The sequence below is a fragment of the Alexandromys fortis genome, unplaced genomic scaffold, assembly GCF_014885135.2.
Source record: "Alexandromys fortis isolate MF-2015 unplaced genomic scaffold, M_Fortis_MF-2015_v1.1 scaffold_2_1_26212458, whole genome shotgun sequence".
Classification (NCBI taxonomy): Eukaryota; Metazoa; Chordata; class Mammalia; order Rodentia; family Cricetidae; genus Alexandromys; species Alexandromys fortis.
The window spans coordinates 9,728,836-9,747,435 of NW_026067930.1; the positions used below are offsets into that span (position 1 = coordinate 9,728,836).

Genomic DNA, 18,600 nt, shown 5'->3' on the forward strand with positions numbered 1-18,600 from the left:
TATACAGTATTTTTAACAGCATCCTTGTCATGTTCTTCTGGCCTCTCTCCCAGGGAGCTGCTCTAGTCTACGCCCAAACCGTGTCCTTTGCTCTTCCACAATGATCACGCTGCTCACGGTTTGTATGCTGCTGGTCCCCTCTGTTGGTGAGTAACGTTACTGGTGCAGTATTTCCAGCTTAGCGTTTGATAACGTCACACAGATGCAGAAAAGCTTTGTCAACATCTACCTGTCTTGCATATTAGCTCCTCTTTATCCCTGTGCCTAATGAGTGATGGAGTTTGAACATCAGTATTAAGTTACAGCATTAATGTTAACTATTAAAAACCCTGTTCATAAAGTCCTAGCACAGAGGAGGGAAAGTTGGCATTAAGTCCCACCCTTAACCAAAAAGCTGTTTGTAACTGATTTTGCCAGAAGAGGAAAAACCGGTTTTCTCCAATTTAGTGTTAATGAGCATATCAGCCACTCCAGGGCAGGGCCCATGTCCAGAAGTAGCTAGCCAATGCAAAGCAGGTTCCATGTTTCTGTGTGTGCTTTTTTTTCCCCCAGATTTTTTCTTACTGGCTTTTTCACATATTTGTTTTTCTGTTTTCTGTTTTTTTTTTTTTTTTTTTTTTTTTNTTTTTTTTTTTTTTTTTTTTTTTTTTTGAGAGAGAGAGAGAGAGAGAGAGAGAGAGAGAGAGAGAGAGAGAGAGAGAGAAACAACATGGAGTTTGTGGGTAGGGATGTGGGGAGGATCTGGGGGGAAGGAAAATATGATAAAAAATATTATATGTAGAAAAACCTAATTAAGAAAGAAAACTCTGTCCAGAACTTAGAAGTTTAGAAGGGGGTGCAGAACGGAGGAGAGGTGGGCTCAATGCGAGCATCTTATTGGCAAGATCCCTCCATCTGGGAATGCAGGTTTTTCTCCTTGGATGGTGAGCTACTGCACACTACACCCCTCCCAATTGCTAACTCCTTGGGGGCACATTGGCCTTCTCAACACAGACAACGCTCTTTTCACCTCAGTGGGCATAGGCACCACCGAGAGCCAATACTTCCAACCTTACACACCATCTAAATGGAAGACACTCAAACCTTTTGCTCATTCACACATGCAAACCCATTGCTTTCCTTCCTCCACGGTATCATTCACTAATCTGGGTGCCTTGCTCTTTGTTCCTCATCTTCTCGTGCTCAGAGACACACCCAACCTATACACTGCCTCTTAGAGACTCCTCGGGGGGATCTCTTCAAACAGCAGGGACAGTGGCATCATTTGTTGATCATGTGTGTCACTTATGTGGCCAAGACCCGAGATAGCAGACGGAACATATAAGCTTGCATCAGGTACAGAAGCATAAAAGTTGGGAATGGCAAACTAACATTTGAGAGGACTCCGGCTCCTCATCCGAACACAGGCCTTCCCTCTGGAACAGAACTGGCCAGCTGTTCACTCACCAGCCTCCCTCCATATGCTTTGCCAGATCAAATATTCTTGTCAGGATTCGACTCTTCTCATATTTTTTAAAATGCAATTTTTTTATTGATTCTTTGGAAATTTCACATCATGCACCCCAATCCCACTCATTTCCCAGTCCCTCTGTGTCTGCCCTTTACCCTTGTAGCACCCCCAAAGAAAACTTAAAAAGAAAGAATAAAAATTTAAAAATAAAAATAAGAATATTAAACAAACAAAAACAAACAAACCAACAACAAAATAAAAAGAGAGAAACAACAACAACAAAACTCTGTCATTCCCTCCTCTTCATTCACTTCCTGGTTTTTAAAAACTTATTCTGTTTGTTAGCTAATACTTTCTTCTTTCTAGGGAGCAAATTTCTTTTTGCTCAAAGACAGTTCTTTTATGTGCACCATTTATATAATTTCCCTATAAAACTGTAGCCAAGAAATATCTTCTGTCATTCTTGCTTTCCTTTACCTTCTTCTTTGACTGCTACATTTCAATAATAAAGTGAAAACTGATATATCTATAATGAGGAATCATTTGATTAATATTTTTGCTTTACCCTAGGAGATTTTTTACTCTCAAACACAATACTTGACTTTGAAAACAATTTGGTCATAGTAACTCAAAATGTCAATGCACAAATTTGTGTGTGGGTGTGTGGATTTGAATGTGTTCTATCCAGAATCCCAGTTTTACAGGGTCTGGCCACCACTGAGATATCCAACCAGCTTGCTGGATCCTGGAGGGCAAAGAGACGTTTCAGAGGCTTCTGCCTAGAAAACTGAGAAATATGTATTAGTCTATGTCTCCTGAGAAACAGAGGCTAAGGCCTTACCAAGGGCGCAAATGTTTCTTCCGAAGAAACACCCACAAGGAGTGGAGCCATAAGCAGGGAAGGCCAGCTCTGCAGCAAAGGAGAGTGGGGAGCAGTGCGTATATTCTGGGCTGCAGCTTGGTCTGAAGAGACTCGGGCAATGCCATCTAGGTGGAGTCCACCTGAGGAGTCCTGTGTCCCAGGGAACGTGGCCTAGGGTAGTATTCCTGCCTTCACATTCTCAGGCTGGAAGAAGCTATAGGGAGTGTGAGGGATGAGGAAAAATGGGGAGAACAGATACCACAAGACCCTCAAGAAGCTGAGCTGCCTCTTTCCAAGAGATGCCATCTGTGTCTGCCCCTGAGGTCACTGAAGTAAAATTTCAAAGCAGCTTATTTTTCCGTGTTAGTTTTCCATTACTGTGGGAAAGTACCTGAGGAAAACTGATTTAAGGTATAGATTAGAGGGCTGGAGAGACAGCTCCGTGGTTAAGAGCACTGGTTGCTCTTCTGATACAGTGATTCACAACCGTCTGTAACTCCAGCTCCAGAGAATCCAGTTGCCCTCTCTGATCTTCGTGGGCTCTACGCATATGCAGTGCATATAAAGGCAAATATTCACATAGGAAAAATAAACCTTTCTTCTAGAAAAAGTTCTCTATTCCCTCCCCCAAATAAAGAGCCACCAGCTGGGCAGTGGTGGCGCATACTTTAATTACAGCACTTGGGAGGCAGAAACAGGTGGATCTCTGTGTTCAAGGACAGCCAGGGCTACTCAGAGAAACTGTCTTAAAAAAAATCCATTAAATGTGTGGTTCAGTTGTTGTATATTCATTCATTCATTCATTCATTCAACAACAAATATACTGGGGCCTGTGTGTTCTCCTCACATACATAACATCCATCACACAGATATGTGTGTTTATATTTAAATGCTTTATATATTTATATATAATGTATATTTATGTATTCAATATATCTTTGAATATATGTACTTGGGGGAATAGAGAAGTTTTTTAAAAGATATACAAATATCTGGTATACCATATACATATCTTTTTCATTCCCTAAACTATTGACGCTTTACAAGTTTGTATTCTAGAGATTGCAAAACACATTATTTTAAATTTGAACCAGTAGTCTAAGATTGGAATGTTTTCTTATACAAAGAGTTCAAATTGGCAGCAAAATTTGATTGTATATATATGATATATGATTGTACGTGTTTTCAATAAGTCCCTAGGATACTGCAGAAATAGTTGTCATAAATAGATTATTCCAACATGGAGGGGATACACAACGAAGGAAGGTTTTCTGTGTAAGCTGTTACCCAGTCCAGGTTAGGATTCAGTCAGGCTTTGTGAATTTCAAATTTAAATATAAAGCAAGACAAGGACAACCAACCCAGAGCAGGGAGCTCAAGTCCAGATACAGCATAAGCTAAGGTAAGTAGCACATGACCTTTGGTGCTTCAGCACTGCAGGGGAAAAAAGGGTACAGCAGGGCATGATGGGACAGGGGACAGATGGAGAAACTTTGTGTGCTGGATCAGCGTTGCCTCATTGCCCAGCTTCATGTGTATTGTCTATAAAGTGGTAATGACAGCATGCAGTCTGCAGCCCTATGGAAACAGACAACACAATACAAACCACAGCATCGTCTCTACTCCTGACAGGACCGCTCTTGCTCAGCTCCCCTGAATCAGCATTGATTGTGTTCTGCCTCTAATCTACTCCCTTTGTCCTCCCTCCTACCCCAATCCCCAACACCTGCCCCTATCTCTGGCTGCACTTCCTTCATGATCTAAATCAGTGTCTAGGACAAATAGTCTAACATCTTAGGAGGGTTTTTAAAGTTGGTGGCGCAATTGTGTGGGTGTCAAGATCCTTAAAGCTACGCGGGTGGGTTGGAGGAGGGTCACAAACCTGACTAACCTGTCTGGGAAGTAGCTATTTCCTGCTCCCTGGGGAGGAAGGCCTCTCTACTTGCGCAGAAGACACAGGAAAGATGTCAGCAATTGTCGTCAGCGCTCCACAGTCTCGGCAGGAGTGAGCAGCAGGTTTGGCAGTTGTGCCAAATGCTTCTGTGCTGAGGAATTTGCTCAAGGTCCAGGAGGAGGACTTTAATGGAAAGGAAGCCCTGAGCATCTCTCCTGCCCCTCAAGTCTGTGTTACGCAGGGTCCTGCCCACGCCCAAACGCCATCAGTCCCAGACAGGAAGGAATCTGCTCTCCATGGAAACCACTCATCCAGCCTAGAAGACAGATGCTCTGCTGGTGCCTATAGCTCCCAGACACGCACATGTGCAGTCCACTCACAGCCCCATCAGCAGGTGTCATCAAAGGAACAGGCAGAAACTTGAGGTCAATGACCTCTGATCTGGAAAAGTCCTTGGAAATTCTCTAGCTCCCGTTCTGTCCTTAAAGGGGAAAAATAGGCAGGCTAGGGAGGGTAAAATGTGTCTAAAGACACAGGACCGCTGACTCAGAACAATCACCAGTCACCCTCTCAGCCAGGCTTTTAAGACTCTAAATTAGAAGACAATCAGCAGCCCTCAAATCTTGGTCAAGGGTTATCAGGAGAAGAGGGCCAGTTGGGCATGGTGGTTCCCCCCTATACAAAAGGAATGCTGAAAGAGAGGCATTGTGGGCGCAATTTAGGCAATCTTGAAAGAAAAGGGGTGGAAAGGGGCAGGACTGGGGATGCAGCTTAGTGGTGTAGTAGCTTTTCAGAGGTGTGAGGGTTTGATCTGCAGCACTGCCAGAGAAGAGAGAGAGAGAGTCTTGCTCTTTTGTTGGTAATACGTTTACACACACACACACACACACACACACACACACACACACAGTACTACTAGCTGGGTACAGCTGTCATTCAATGGGATACTGCTTAAACATCTTATGTGCTCAAGATAATCCCCTCTATGCACCTAACACATCCCAAATCCCAGCGCCAATCATGTACGGTTGGGAAATCTAGGAAGCCTTTTCTGGTTTATGCAGGGATCCAAACAAGAATCAAGCAAAGGGTCAGCCAGGGTATCCCCTGAACAGACTGAATCTCCCATGCTTCTCTGAGGGTTGAGTCTTACAGCTTTCAGACGAATGGGGTTTCCAAACAGTGACAAACTGGCAGGCCTCACTGCATCACTGTCAACTTGAAGAAAGACAAAGATGTGACAGAGACTAAAGAGATGGCTCGGCAGTTAAAAGTATGAAATACTTAAAGATTAAGAAATATTGAAATATGGAGAAAGAGAATATAGTGCTCGTGCAGAGGACCTGAATTCTGCTCTCTGTTCTCAATACCTATATCTGCTGCTTCACAATTATCTGTAACTCCAACTCCAGGGCATCCGATGCCTCCTGGTTCTGTGGGCACCTGTATTCGCTTGCACATAGCCCCACACAGGTACCACACATGCACACATGTTTTTAATCTCATGCTAGCTAGCATCAGGTAGCTCATATGCTTTATATCTCTGAGGTAAAATTGGAACAGGAACTTTCAGAAGATGGGTTTCTGGCCAATCATACTCCAGCTTTCTAATCTAGGTTCTTCACGTTTCTTCCATGTTGGGATGCATAAGATGGTGCCCACTTCATACTGTTATACCTCTAGGTAGCATGGTTCAAGGTAAGGCTATGATATGATGTTTTCAAAATCAGCTGAAAACTGGGCCAGTCTTAAATCAGCTCGGTTTGATCAAAATGTTTGCTGTCTCTGTACCAAAGAAATTTGGATACTAATAGTCAGGGGATAGCTTGGTCTTAATTATGAGATCCTCATGAGCTGATGTCTCTTCCATGCCTCCACGTCTTTCTGCTGGTACTTTATCTCAAAAATTCTCCAAACAACTATCAGTCTAAATAACACTGTAGCCTATCATGTAAGGACAATTAACCAATGACCAGGTCTCTTCCTTCCTTATCAGAATGCCACTGCTAAGGGAAATCGCTAGGAAATACCAGGGGTAGCCATGACACTTCTTTATTTCCTGAGATCCACCTAGGTTGAGTGCAGCCCCTGTATTATAAAAACCTGTGTGGGATTGAATTTGGGGGTATCCTCATTGTCTTCCTAATTGATAATCTCCTCAGCCTTAGCCCAGGGAGAAGCAGTAGATGCTTGTGCTAACTTTGTTCTCTTTATCTCTGACTTACTTGCAGGGGGCCATGCTCTGGACACCCCAAATCCCCAGGAATTTCCTCCAGGACTGTCGAAAAATATCAGTAAGAATCCTTTGACCTTTGCCCAGAATCTAAGAAAAAAAAAAGGTTGTTTAGGATATTGGCAGAGAAAACCCTTCTGAACATAGAACATACCCTAGCATCCTAACTGATTTAGCATCTGCAGGGAGTCACACAGGTGGTACCCCAAAGCATCTCTCCAGCCTCTCTCCTGATGTCTCTTGCTCTAGAAATCTCTCACTTGAGCCAGGTTTCAGTGGTAACAGGGAACCAGGAAAGAAAGTAAATGTGCTAACGCTGAGGGTTAATGTGGGGGCTAAATCTTAGTGTTATGACACAGTGCTTGTGTGTGTCAACTAATGAAAAAAAGTTGCCTTGGATTTGAAAGAGAACAAGGAAGGAGGAGAGGGAAGAGAGCAATTATGTAATTATAATCTCAAAAAAGAAAACTAGCTTAAAAATGCTCGCTAGGCTTGATGGTAAGAAAGAGACGGAAGACACATCGCAGAGTTCTGGTCCAATGATTGTTCTGTGGGGAAGAGGACACTGGGTCCCTGTTACTGAGATAACTCTCAGTACATTTCCCTACTGGAGACCCTAAATAGTATGTCCACAGGCACAGTGACTTGGTGCCATACATTTCTCCTCCATAGCGCCTCTCAGTTTAAACATGCTGTACCACCCAGAAGTTGTTGCTCTTTGTTTTTAATAACTGAACAATGTTGCCTAGGAATATTGCTCAGCTTTCTTCTGTATTGGTTTCCATGGTAACCGCTGTTGCCAGACAGTTAGCTTAAGGTCAAATTTGTTCTTAGAAGAAGATAAAAGGTTTGCCGTCTCTGGATAGGAAGAGAAACAGAGGCCAAACCAGGACTCCTTAATTCATGTTTGTCTTCCCTCCATTTAGATATCACGTTTTTCAATGGCGTGTTTAAAAATGTGGAAAGTGTGGCTGAAATTTTTGGTAAGTGAATTTGGGTCACCAACCAACTCTCAAATAAAGACATGGAGACTTATTATTAATTATGACTGTTCGGCCTTAGCTTAGGCATGTCCCACTAGCCCCTTTAACTTAATTAATTTATTTATTTATCTACATTTTGTTTGCCTTGGGGCTTTTTAATCTTTCTTTCATTCTATATTTACTACTTCCCTACTTCCTCTGTGTCTGGTTGGCTGGCCCCTGGCATCTCCCTGGTGTTTCTTTTTCTTTCTTCTCTGAGGCCGAGTTCCTCCTCTTACTTACTCTTCCTGCCCAGAAGTCCTGTCTATTCTCCCTCATTATTGACCATTCAGCTTTTTATTAGACCAATCAGGTACTTTAGGCAGGTAGCACATCTTTACATAATTAAACAGATATTCTGCAACATAAACAAATGCAACACATCTTTGCATCATTCAACAAATATTCCACAACATGAAATTCCTTTCATCCATTGAGTGTCAGGATGGAGTGGGTGTAGGAAGGTAGAAGAAACCACGAGGGTCTTGTTCTCTGCCTCTGATCTCCCTGCCCTCCTCGGCCAACTGCCAGCATGTATTTGGACTACTAAGAAGGTAGTGCTGTTGTCACTATATGCCTTCATTTTCTTTACTTCCATGTCCTAACTACAGAACTTCTGAGAAGAGCATGGTATCGCTGTTACATAAGCGAGGATGCTGAGCCCATGGGAGTTAAGTGGGTTGCTCAAGACTTCAAAGCTAAAAGGGAGACGTTCTTCATGCCTAGACCTTAATCCCTTATACCATTATGGTTTAGTTTTGTCTCCCCCAACAAACAAGTACATGGGAACCTTCAATATTTGAAAGATTGTCAAGCAATCCATGTGTGTTTCACATCAAGTATACAACTATTGGGATACTATGAGGGTTGCTACTATCAAATATGGACACTGCCAATCAAATAGTGTTATATATACTGATATTGGCAAAGTCGCTGGAACCTGCTGTTTGATTAGAAGAGGCTGAGCATGGTGCCTATGACTCAGAGTAGCTACCCTAGAGGTCTTTGAACGAGAATGCACATCTATATAAGCATTCCTGTACATATCAATTTAAGAAAGCTTTTTCAACGACATTGAATCATTCTTCACTTACGGGTGCGACCTCGTGGGAACAAAACGTGAGAAAAGAAGGGAAGTTTGAATGAGGTAAGAGGAAACCAGGACAGGAAAGTGAGCCTGGTGCTTACAGACCACGTCTCTATCCCATCAGTTCCTCCTGTAGTCCTGTGCACTCTGAGTGACAGTCACCTCCTTCAGCGAGGAACAGACCTCTCACCAGAAAAGCAGAGGCTGGCGAAGCAAAACCTGAAGTTAAGAGTAGAAGCAAGTAGTGTTTTTCTTAACAGTTCTTGTGCCGTATGCTCGAGAGTAGACCATCAGATGCTGCCTTGGACACGTCTCTGACATTTGAGGGCAACAGAACAATGCCTACCTGGCAGGATTTCTGTGACATTTAGCATTAAAAACAAAAGCTCTGCAATGTATCACGCACATGACCAATCTGAACCATTGTGGTACTGGGAATATCTAGTGCAGTTTCTGGTGCAGAGTGGATGCCCAATGGCTGTGGGTCTACACGCCTTTCTTTTCTACACTGGCTTGTCATTTATTTGTCATTTATGGTCTCATTACCATGCCACTGGAGATGCAGTCTGCAAACTAATAATTTCACAGATCATAAAGGCGTGTCTTAAATATATCTATCTCACACAGCAGATAGTCTGAAGGTACCAGGATGGGTGCAGTAGCCGTGTACAGCAGCAGAGTCCTGCAGGTTTGTTCTATCTTGTTCCATCGCTGGCCTCCCAGGACATACTGGCTTTTCCCAACTTTAGGCTTGGGGCCTCGTGGTTGCAATGTAGCTGCTGTAGTTCTAGCCAGCATACCCACATTCAAGGAAGGAGAAAAAGTATAGCTCAAAAAGATGGTCTTTTCTTTTTTTTTTATGTGTGCTTGCGGTGTTCACATGTGTATACATTGGCAAGCCTTGGGTTGTATCTGTGTTTAAATCACGTGTATGCATATGCCTGTGGAGGCCCAACGTCAGTGTCTGAGTTCTTCCTCAATTGCTCCCTATCTTGTTCTTTGACTCAGGGAAATGTGCTTAGATTTAAGTCCAGAGCTCACCAATAAGGCCAGTCTTACGAGGCAGCTTGCTCTAGGGACCTACTGGCTCTGCCTTCTGCGGCTGGAATTACTGGGAGTTGCCACACCCACCTGACATTTATGTGGATTCTGAGGGTGCAAACACTTTAAAAGCTGGGCCATCACCCCAGCCCCAAATGGATCTTCTTGAGTGTTCATTTCTGCATTAGGAAGCAAATATTTTCTGAAGTCTTTGACAGACTCCCTCTTAAGTCTTTTTCCACCAAATCTGGGGGATGGCCTGAGGATCCAGACATGGGCATGAAGACACAGAGTTATAGTGACCAGCTGAGAATAATAGTGAAATTCATTCAGAAACTTACAGAACAGGCTTATCTTTTTGAGAACTTTCCAGTTTTCTTAATGAGGAAGAGGCCAGCATCTCTCAGGTGGGTGTGTCCAATGTGACTGGGGCTTCTACCTGCTTTGAACCCACTGCACAGCAGGCAGTGGCTACGCTCATGACATCCTGTCAGCCAGGGGACAGAGCTCCTCCTCTACTCGAGTTCCCAGCATCCACCAGGACCTGCTTTCCCCACCCACAGACTGCCTAGGCTCACACTTCACCTGGCTGCAGGCTGTCTTCACCAACTTTCCTCTGCTGCTCCAGTTTGTGAACAGTATGAGGTGTGTGACTGGCCTCTGCCCCCGCGACTTCGAAGACTATGGCTGTGCCTGCAGGTTTGAGATGGAAGGGCTGCCTGTGGATGAGTCTGATAGGTGAGTAGGAACCACGGGTGAGCTCGTTGCAGCCTAGTGACACCTTGGCTGGAACAAATAAAGACCTGGAAGAAGAGACTCGGGGGGGGGGGATATAATTCTGTTACCTACTGGAAGGTAACTGGCACCCACGTCTTCACAGTGTGATGTAACTAGTGTTGTGGTTTTAGGTAGTTACCATGAGGCTCTGTCATGGTAAAACTAAAGTGTGGGCAAGATGGGGCTCCCTGCATTAAAACCACTAAGGTCCTTGCTATAATGCAGATTCTTGAAGTCCAACCTAGCCCTATCAACTCAGGATACATGTAGGTGGAGACCAGCTTTATCCAGTGCAATTCTGCCTATGAGAGGAAAAGCAATTACAGAGGTTGCCATTCAACCAGCAGTAAAAAGAACAATAACAACCCATGATGTTAAACTTAAGATAACCACAACACTACTCATGCCTACGTGTGGAAAACAAGAAAATGTGCATGGCAACTGAAGATATGCTTCATTCCTATGGGCAAGGAGAGTGCACACTGAAACAAAGTAGCAAGACTGGTAATGACATTGTAAACCTAAAACATTAAACAAGCTTAATCCAGGGTGTGGTCAAGAGGTATAGGGATAGGAGGGCCAACTAAGTTATTGATTGACTTGGGAAAGCTGTTGCTGTGTGTTCAAATTCAAGGACTTTTACCTTAACTCATAACTTAGCAATTTTTGTTCTCTGCTTCTTACTGACGTAGAAGTTGAAGGCATTGTGAGTGTACCTTGTTATGAAGTTCAAGAGTATCAGTAACTGCGGAACAAAGACTGGGCTCATAGGAATAGTTATAGTAGAAATGGGAGTAGCAATGGCTGTAGAAAGGTAGATGCAATAGGATCCATATTGACAGTAATAATACCAGAGTAATAGTAGCAATAGCCACAACACAGAAAGAACTAGGCTAATGCAGCAGTAACAGTGGCTGTAACCATAGCAACAGCATCAGCAACAGAAAACGTTCAAACCTAGAATATTGAATCTGAATCTCAACTCTAAGATTAATACCCTATGCCATTGGCGTCATCCTGTGCCCCAAACCCAGTGCCATGAGACATGTGCATTCTCTCATCTGTGTAGGTTCAGGGGAGGTAGGAAAGAATCTCTATGGAATCTCCATATTAGGCAGTTCACACTGTCCCTGGCATTTCTCCGTAAAGGATGTCCTCTTCATCTGTCCTCGGGTTCACTTTTCAAACCTCTGATATTCTCTTTCTTACTTCTGCTACACAGGCAAGTGTGCACACAGTGTCTGTCTCTAGATTCCACTCATTGTCCTCTGAGCAGAGAGGGAACCATGCCCTTTCTTTGTGCTCTCAGTACTAGTGACTGACTGAGGAGGTGATCAGCCCCCAACTCCTTTTCAGAGCTTGAAAACAGATGAGTTGAAAAGGATATATTCTAGGCTGACAAAGAATAATAGCTTTGCAATTAAACAGACAATTATCCCCACTTTCAAACCTACAGGAGAGGATATAAGTTGCCTTTGGACATCAGGGCTAGTTTTCCATTTTTAGGGACCAGGGTCAGATAATCGGTGCAGAGTCTGAAAAGGGCTGATTACTCAGGGTCTGTGAGGCCAGGGCTGTTTCTGAGGACAAATTTTCACGGCAAGTCCCCTATGCCTTTTTCTCTTAATTCTTAGAACACCCGAGAAACCTAGAAAGCAAATAAATGAAGGAGTCATTCATCACTGTCTCCCACCCAGAAAGAATTCTCAAAGGACCTGTGTCTCCACACTGGTGCAATGGTGGGCTCAATCTAATTTCAGTTTATACATTTTGGTCAACGGGGTTTCCAAACCCTCTGGAAGACAGATAGATAGATAGATTATTTCCTCCTTGAACTTGCACACTAGCTTTGCAACAATGTCTGCTACTGTTTATTGAAATAGATGTTTTCTTAAATCCGGGGAATCTTCCTTAGGTGGGACGGAAAAAAAAATGTATCCAAGGTCATCTAACTTTTATATGTTTTGTTTGTTGCAATGTTCTCAGCTGACCCCGTCCTCATTGTGAGAGCCCACTAACCTGCTAGTGACAGTCTCACCCTGAAATTAAAAACCACCTGGACGAGACCAAGTGCATCTCACACAGAGATCCACATACAAAAAGTGAAGGGCCCTCTGGCTCACTGTGTGATGACCTACTTCTTTCTGCTTTCTGGATAGCTGCTGGAGTCTCTCTCACCTTAACCCCAATCATTTGAAGGTTAATCTACCACGTCTCCTCCTCCTCATTATCATATCCCTCTTTTCTTCTTCTCTCCCCCCCCTATTCCTCTCTTCCCTCTCACCCTCTTCCTCTTTCTTGCAGCACAGTTTCTTATACAACCGAGCGTGGCCTTAAACGTGTGATCTTCCTGCCTCTCCAGTGCAGGAATTAGAGATAAGCAGTTGCATACCTGACTTCCAGTGTTGGTGTCTTTTCTTTGGGATGTGGGCGCTACAAAATCGTCTTGACTTTGTCATCACTGGCTATCCTAAGTGAGTAATAGAGTCAGGATTCCCTCAGAGAAGCCAGCTCCTATGTGAGGCCAAGTAGAACGATCCAGGCAGAAGGAGAGAGACTGCTGCTGCTATTAACGTTGACTCAGATAGGTGTAGAATGTGCTGACAACAACAAAGGTAGCATCCAAAGACAGTGCCCAGACAAGGACCACCTTTACTGTTTCTTTTCACACCATGTCCTCCATCTGAAATTAGGCTGTGTGGCTGGCCACAGAAGCTGCATGTCGGGCAGGGGTGATGTTCGCTTCCATCCAAAACATGTAAGATAGATCAGGTGGCATGGTGTGTGTGTGTGTGTGTGTGTGTGTGTGTGTGTGTGTGTGTTGCAATAGATCACTACTGGGTACCTCCAGGCATCAGGATGATCCTGGACTGCTTGCCTGCCTCTGCCCTAACCATGGTCTATCTTGATCCTGCCTGGCCTGCCGCAGCTGCTGCTTCCAGCATCGTAGGTGCTATGAGGAGGCCATTGAGATGGACTGTGTCCAGGACCCTGCCAAGCTCAGTGCAGATGTGGACTGCATCAACAAACAGATCACATGTGGTGAGCATTTTCGGCCCTCCTTGAGCAGAGGCATGAAAGGACCCTTGTGGTCCATGTAGGACCCACTAACACTGCCAAGGCCATTAGCAGTGTCATTGTTTGTACTTAGACGATTGATGAGTTTGTGATTCACACATAGTTAATGTGCAATGAATGTTTTTTATTACTGAAGCAATGTTTTATTGGAATATCATCTGATTTATAATTTATTTATACTTCTGATTTATAATTTATTTATACTTGTGGTGACTGTAGAAGCTTGCACTTGGCAAATAGTTTGCTATTTATGTGCCTTGTAACAATGGAATGATTCCTTAGCTTCTTAACCACACAATGGGGAGGAGGAAGACCTCCTTCAAAGAGATGTTATGGGAATTAAATTAAGCCTGCTTGAGAAATGGTTACCACAGTAACTGGTGTAGTAAGAACTCTTTGTCATGTGTGGAAATAGACGTAGAGGTGAGTAGTCAAGGTCAGGGAGGCTGCTCTTTCTAACAGTCAAGTAGGTAAGCTCACCTTTCTGCCTAAGCACCTTGTCTACCCTGTGACTCTAGGAATATCATTTGACATGTCTGGGTAGTCCTGGAAGAAGATGACTAGGCAAAAGCATAGAAGGATGAAAGAGTATAGCTTGATGAGGTGCTAGATTGTGACCGTCTCCTGCATGACTGCTGCCGACTTTGGTCTCCATGCTCAGCAAATCGGACCTTCTGTCCCAACAACCTGTTAGCTGGACTCCAGTGTTCTCAGTTTTCAAACAAGAGAAGGAAAGTTCTGAGAGATGAAACAACCCAGCTAAAGTCACGGAGGTGCTCAGCTGCACAGCCAGGCTTTGAACTAATGCTCCAGTAACTTCCAAGTCCAGGTACTAAGTCTGATAAAGCCTGGAACTTTAACAGAAAATAGAGGGAGACACTGAGGAAGCAGTGGGGGAGAAGCCAGTGGACATGGAAAAGGGTATTCATCTGTGCACTCAGCAAACAGATGCTGAGTATCTCCCCGTGTGAGACCACTGCATCCACGTATGTGTGTGTGTATGGGGGGGTGGTGGTTATTGTGACCTTTGGGACTGTTCTCTGTATGGTCAGTGCGTTAGTTACTGGTTAATAGTTATTACAAGTGCATCATGCTCTTGATAGAGTATCTGATAGGAGCAACTTAGAAAGGTTTAAGTTGGCTCCTGGCCAGGGCGTCAGGGGAACAGAGCAGCTGGTTGGTATGGCCTCAGTCTGAAAGCAAGGCACTCAGGCTAGAGGCAGGGTCAGGCTATTATCTTATTGCATTAATTGGGGCTGGAACGTGTGTGGATAAAGATCTGTTCACCCCTGAAGGGCAGCAACAACAGACCCAAGAATAAATCCATTTAAGTCTAATTGGTGAACCGGTGGGTTTAATTGGGGTTTACAGGTTCAACTCTTAATGGCTTCTGTATTGTAACTGCTTCTGTGCATAGAGACAGGGTCTCTTATAACATCCTTATTCGCTGCTTCAAGAACCCTTCCTTCTCTTTCTGGGACAATGTGATGAGTCTAATCTTGAGAGGATCTTGTGTGGATTAGCACAGTTGCTCTCATTTCAAGATGGACACCTCCATGCCATTCCTGGAGGATGGTGGTCCCCAACAGACCCTCGATGACCTTCTAACTAGCGATCCACGTCCTCTAGCAAGGCTCTCCCTTCTAAATGTTCCACAGTCTCCTCAAACAATGCCATCACCTGGGGACCAAGTGATTAAACACACAAACGAGCTCGTGGGAGTCACTTCACATTCAAACCGTGGTAGCTGAACACTGCAGCTATTTTTGGTGGTGACAGGAATCGTGGCAGAAACAAGATCAGGGCGATGGTACAGAGTGGGCTGGTGGTACTCTATTAACAGGAAGGGCTTTTAAAGCTTCTCTGAGTAAAGATAGAAGTGGTAAACAGTCCTAATGGCTGTGCAGAGAAGAGTGATCAAGCAGAACATGGACAGACTTGAGGTGTCCTGTGTGGAATGGGGAACATAAACGAGTTTTAAGATGTGTGGAAAAAGATGACGTCCAAGGAGAACTGGGGGTAGTAGGCAAGGATAGTCATGTAATACTTTCTAAGTGACCCTGAGAAGTCAGTGAGGGGTTCTGAACCAACAGTCGTGCTTCGATTAAAGTGTTTTATTTTTATATCTTGTAGCCCTAAGGATGGAACCCAGGGCCTCTCATGTGCTAGATATGTGCTCTCTACCACTGAGATACCCTCCTCATCCCACCCTAGCCCTTTAACTATTCTGGATCTTTCATGACAGAAATGGGAAGAGTCACGGGGGGAGGGTGCACTGGCAAGAGTGGGCAGGAAATGGTGACAGCGAGTATGTAGGGATGTGGGCAGCTCCCAAAGTGGATACAGGTGGAGCTGGTACAACAGCCTAGTGTGGTAGGCACGTGAGATGCATAGTGTGTGGAGGACTCCCAGGTGGCTTCCACTAAACCAAAGAGGTGACATCATCGTTAGAAAATTGCCGGGGGAGCAAGTTTTGACAGGGTAGATCAGGAGCCCTGTGGGACCACCATTGCCCCCTGGGATTCCAAGTTTGATCTTTCTACCTTGTTCTGTCCTTGCTGTATGCACAGAGTCTGAGGATCCATGCGAGCGCCTACTGTGTACCTGTGACAAGGTTGCTGTGGAGTGCTTGGCTCGGTCTGGTATCAACTCTTCCCTGAATCTTCTGGATGCTTCCTTCTGCCTGGCTCAAACTCCAGGTGGGCCAACGGGGACTGAGTCCTACAGTGGGTGGGGCTGAGCTGGGGGCAGGAGCTGCAATGGGACCACGTATCGCTGGGTGTCTTCAAATGTTAAGTACAGCCCTGCCACCCTCTCTATATGCCTCCCTGTGTGTTTCCTTGCAGAGACAACTAATACGAAAACCCCAGTGACACTGCCATCTAGAGGTAAAGTTCCCGACATAGCTGGTTCTTCCTGAACTATAGAAGACCTACGATGGTAGCGGCGGGCACAGGCACCTCCACCAATGGCCTGACTCCCAGAGACTGAAGCCATTGTTGACACTGACTCTGCCTCCCTTTGCTAGGAGACCAGTACAAATATCCAGTATGGAAAGGTCCTAGTGCCAACCCTACCCCTGCTAGTGGATGGATGCGAATTTAATACAACAAGAGTGTAGATCCCAAGTTCTTTCTCTCTGTGTAGTCAGAGGTCTGGTAGCCTCTAAGCTCTAAGGACTGGGGTAGCCTTTTAAGCTCAGATAAATTAGGTTCCCACTCTTAAGTGTTCTTGGCTACCGGAGCCTCCCTGGGATGGACCAGGCTCCTTCTTCCTTCCATGTCCTCCTTACCTTCCCAGAGCTTAAGAAGGCACAGTACCCTGCCTGCTCATCTTAGAGCTCCCGAGGTTTTATTTGGAGAGGCATATTGAGGTGCCAGTGCTGTTGGAGGCTCTCTTTTCCCAGGGGTTCCAGAGAAGCCCACAGACACCAGTCAGATAGCCCTCTCAGGAGAAGGTAAGTGTAATGTGACCCAAGCACCCTTGTCTCATCTGCACTGCTCCATACTGGTTCGATGACATCCTGTCTGCTTTATTATGGAACTGAGTAACTCCAGAGGCCCCCATCCTTCCTGAGCGAGGGACCTTTTACTCCTTCAGCTTTCTTTTGCCTCTCTGTCTTCATCTCTGGAGGATCAGAAGCACAATGCTGAAACTTGTCCAGATGAGCAGCACATATGTTTCAATGAGCCCTCCAAATCTTGCCTGGGATATCCATATGCCAGGATATTATGTATCACTCCTCTAAAATCCATATTTATTGGGCATACTAAATGCGTGCCTGGATCTTGGTGTCTTCGCCTTACAGAGCCCTCCTTCCGAGAACCCGTGATTTCCCCTTCCCTTCACCCTTACTCCCAGTCTGTTTCCCTGATCATGGGATTGGCTCTGGTGCTTAGCCTGGTCCATGATACAGTGTTGTCTTCTTTCTACAGTGGCTGGTGAGATGAGAGCCGACAGACTGACAACACTCTCCAGGACAAGTAAGCAGAAGGAACACCCAAGAGGGCAGTGCTGGGCAGGGTGGAGATGCTACCTAAATACAAGTGCTCTTTTCCAGGGGCTACAACTGAACAGGGCCCCAGGGGAAGTGCAGTGCCCATTTACAGAATATGTAGGACACTGAGGCACAGGAATCTTACATTTTATGACATTCAGGGAGAAAAACATAGTGACCTGGCCTCACCTCTGAATTCAATGCAACCATGACCATCAAACCTAAAACTATCTAGGCCAAATTTCAGTTGGTGAGCCTGACTTAACCGGACATGCTCATGGTAATTAACATGAATTTATTAAGGAGTGTAAGCAACTGACAGTAATTATTTGCTAGTTACCAAGAATGGTTAAGTGCGTAGATCCCAATTGTAGGACCATCACTGAAGGTCTCCAGTGTGCAGGTATTAGACCCATGCTCCAGATTCTCCTTTTTCCTGGGAGTCCTGTTATTATCCCGTGAAAGAGAAGCACTGAGGGTGGGATCACTCACCTGGAATGTATCAGTTCAGAACTCCTTGGGTCTGAGCTGGTAGGCTTTGCTTTGATAAGAGCAGGCAGCCACAGCCGAGGATAGTCCAGACGATCCTTTGATGTGGCAACTGTGTTCACATCAGTCAGCTTCAAAAGCCTGAGTTTTATACAACACTGCCTTGTCTTGACCCATGAATACGTTAAGTTGAAGTCAGTGGTAACCCTTTCCTGAGACTGGTACAGTCACCATCTCTCTTCATTATGGTACAGTGGGAAGTGAAATGTAAGAACTTAGCATAGTGCCCGAGTCTCAACCTGACTTGGCTTTGCATCCTATGTCTACCTAACTTCATAACTTTAGAGAAGTGTCTTAACTCTCCTGGATGCCTGTTTTCTCATCTCTGTGAGAGAGTGAGCAGGACACACTGACTTGTGAGCTGCCATTAAGTATGTCAGGAGAACAAAGCCCTTGTTTTCATATCATCTGGACACAGTAGGAACTTTATAAGAGTTAAGGACTCACTTCGCTAAAAAACCATGGCCAAAGCAACAATTCCACCACTCAGGAATTGCTGCTCTGTTTAAACACATTTCTTCTTCTTCTTCTTCTTCTTCTTCTTCTTCTTCTTCTTCTTCTTCTTCTTCTTCTTCTTCTTCTTCTTCTTCTTCTTCTTCTTCTTCTTCTT

General features: G+C 44.7%; 1 protein-coding gene across 1 annotated transcript in view; it reads left to right on the forward strand.

Annotated features, from left to right (window-relative positions):
• Window positions 1-85: 85 nt before the first annotated feature.
• The window catches only part of Oc90 (otoconin 90), a 27,760-nt gene continuing 9,245 nt past the window's right edge, over window positions 86-18,600 (forward strand). The window contains exons 1-9 of the mRNA XM_050145195.1: window positions 86-146; window positions 6,438-6,500; window positions 7,366-7,422; window positions 10,153-10,327; window positions 13,296-13,408; window positions 16,015-16,143; window positions 16,291-16,332; window positions 16,851-16,901; window positions 17,380-17,427. Of these exons, the coding sequence (XP_050001152.1) occupies window positions 101-146; window positions 6,438-6,500; window positions 7,366-7,422; window positions 10,153-10,327; window positions 13,296-13,408; window positions 16,015-16,143; window positions 16,291-16,332; window positions 16,851-16,901; window positions 17,380-17,427 (724 nt within the window). The 5' untranslated portion in view covers window positions 86-100. The remainder of the gene's footprint in view (window positions 147-6,437; window positions 6,501-7,365; window positions 7,423-10,152; window positions 10,328-13,295; window positions 13,409-16,014; window positions 16,144-16,290; window positions 16,333-16,850; window positions 16,902-17,379; window positions 17,428-18,600) is intronic.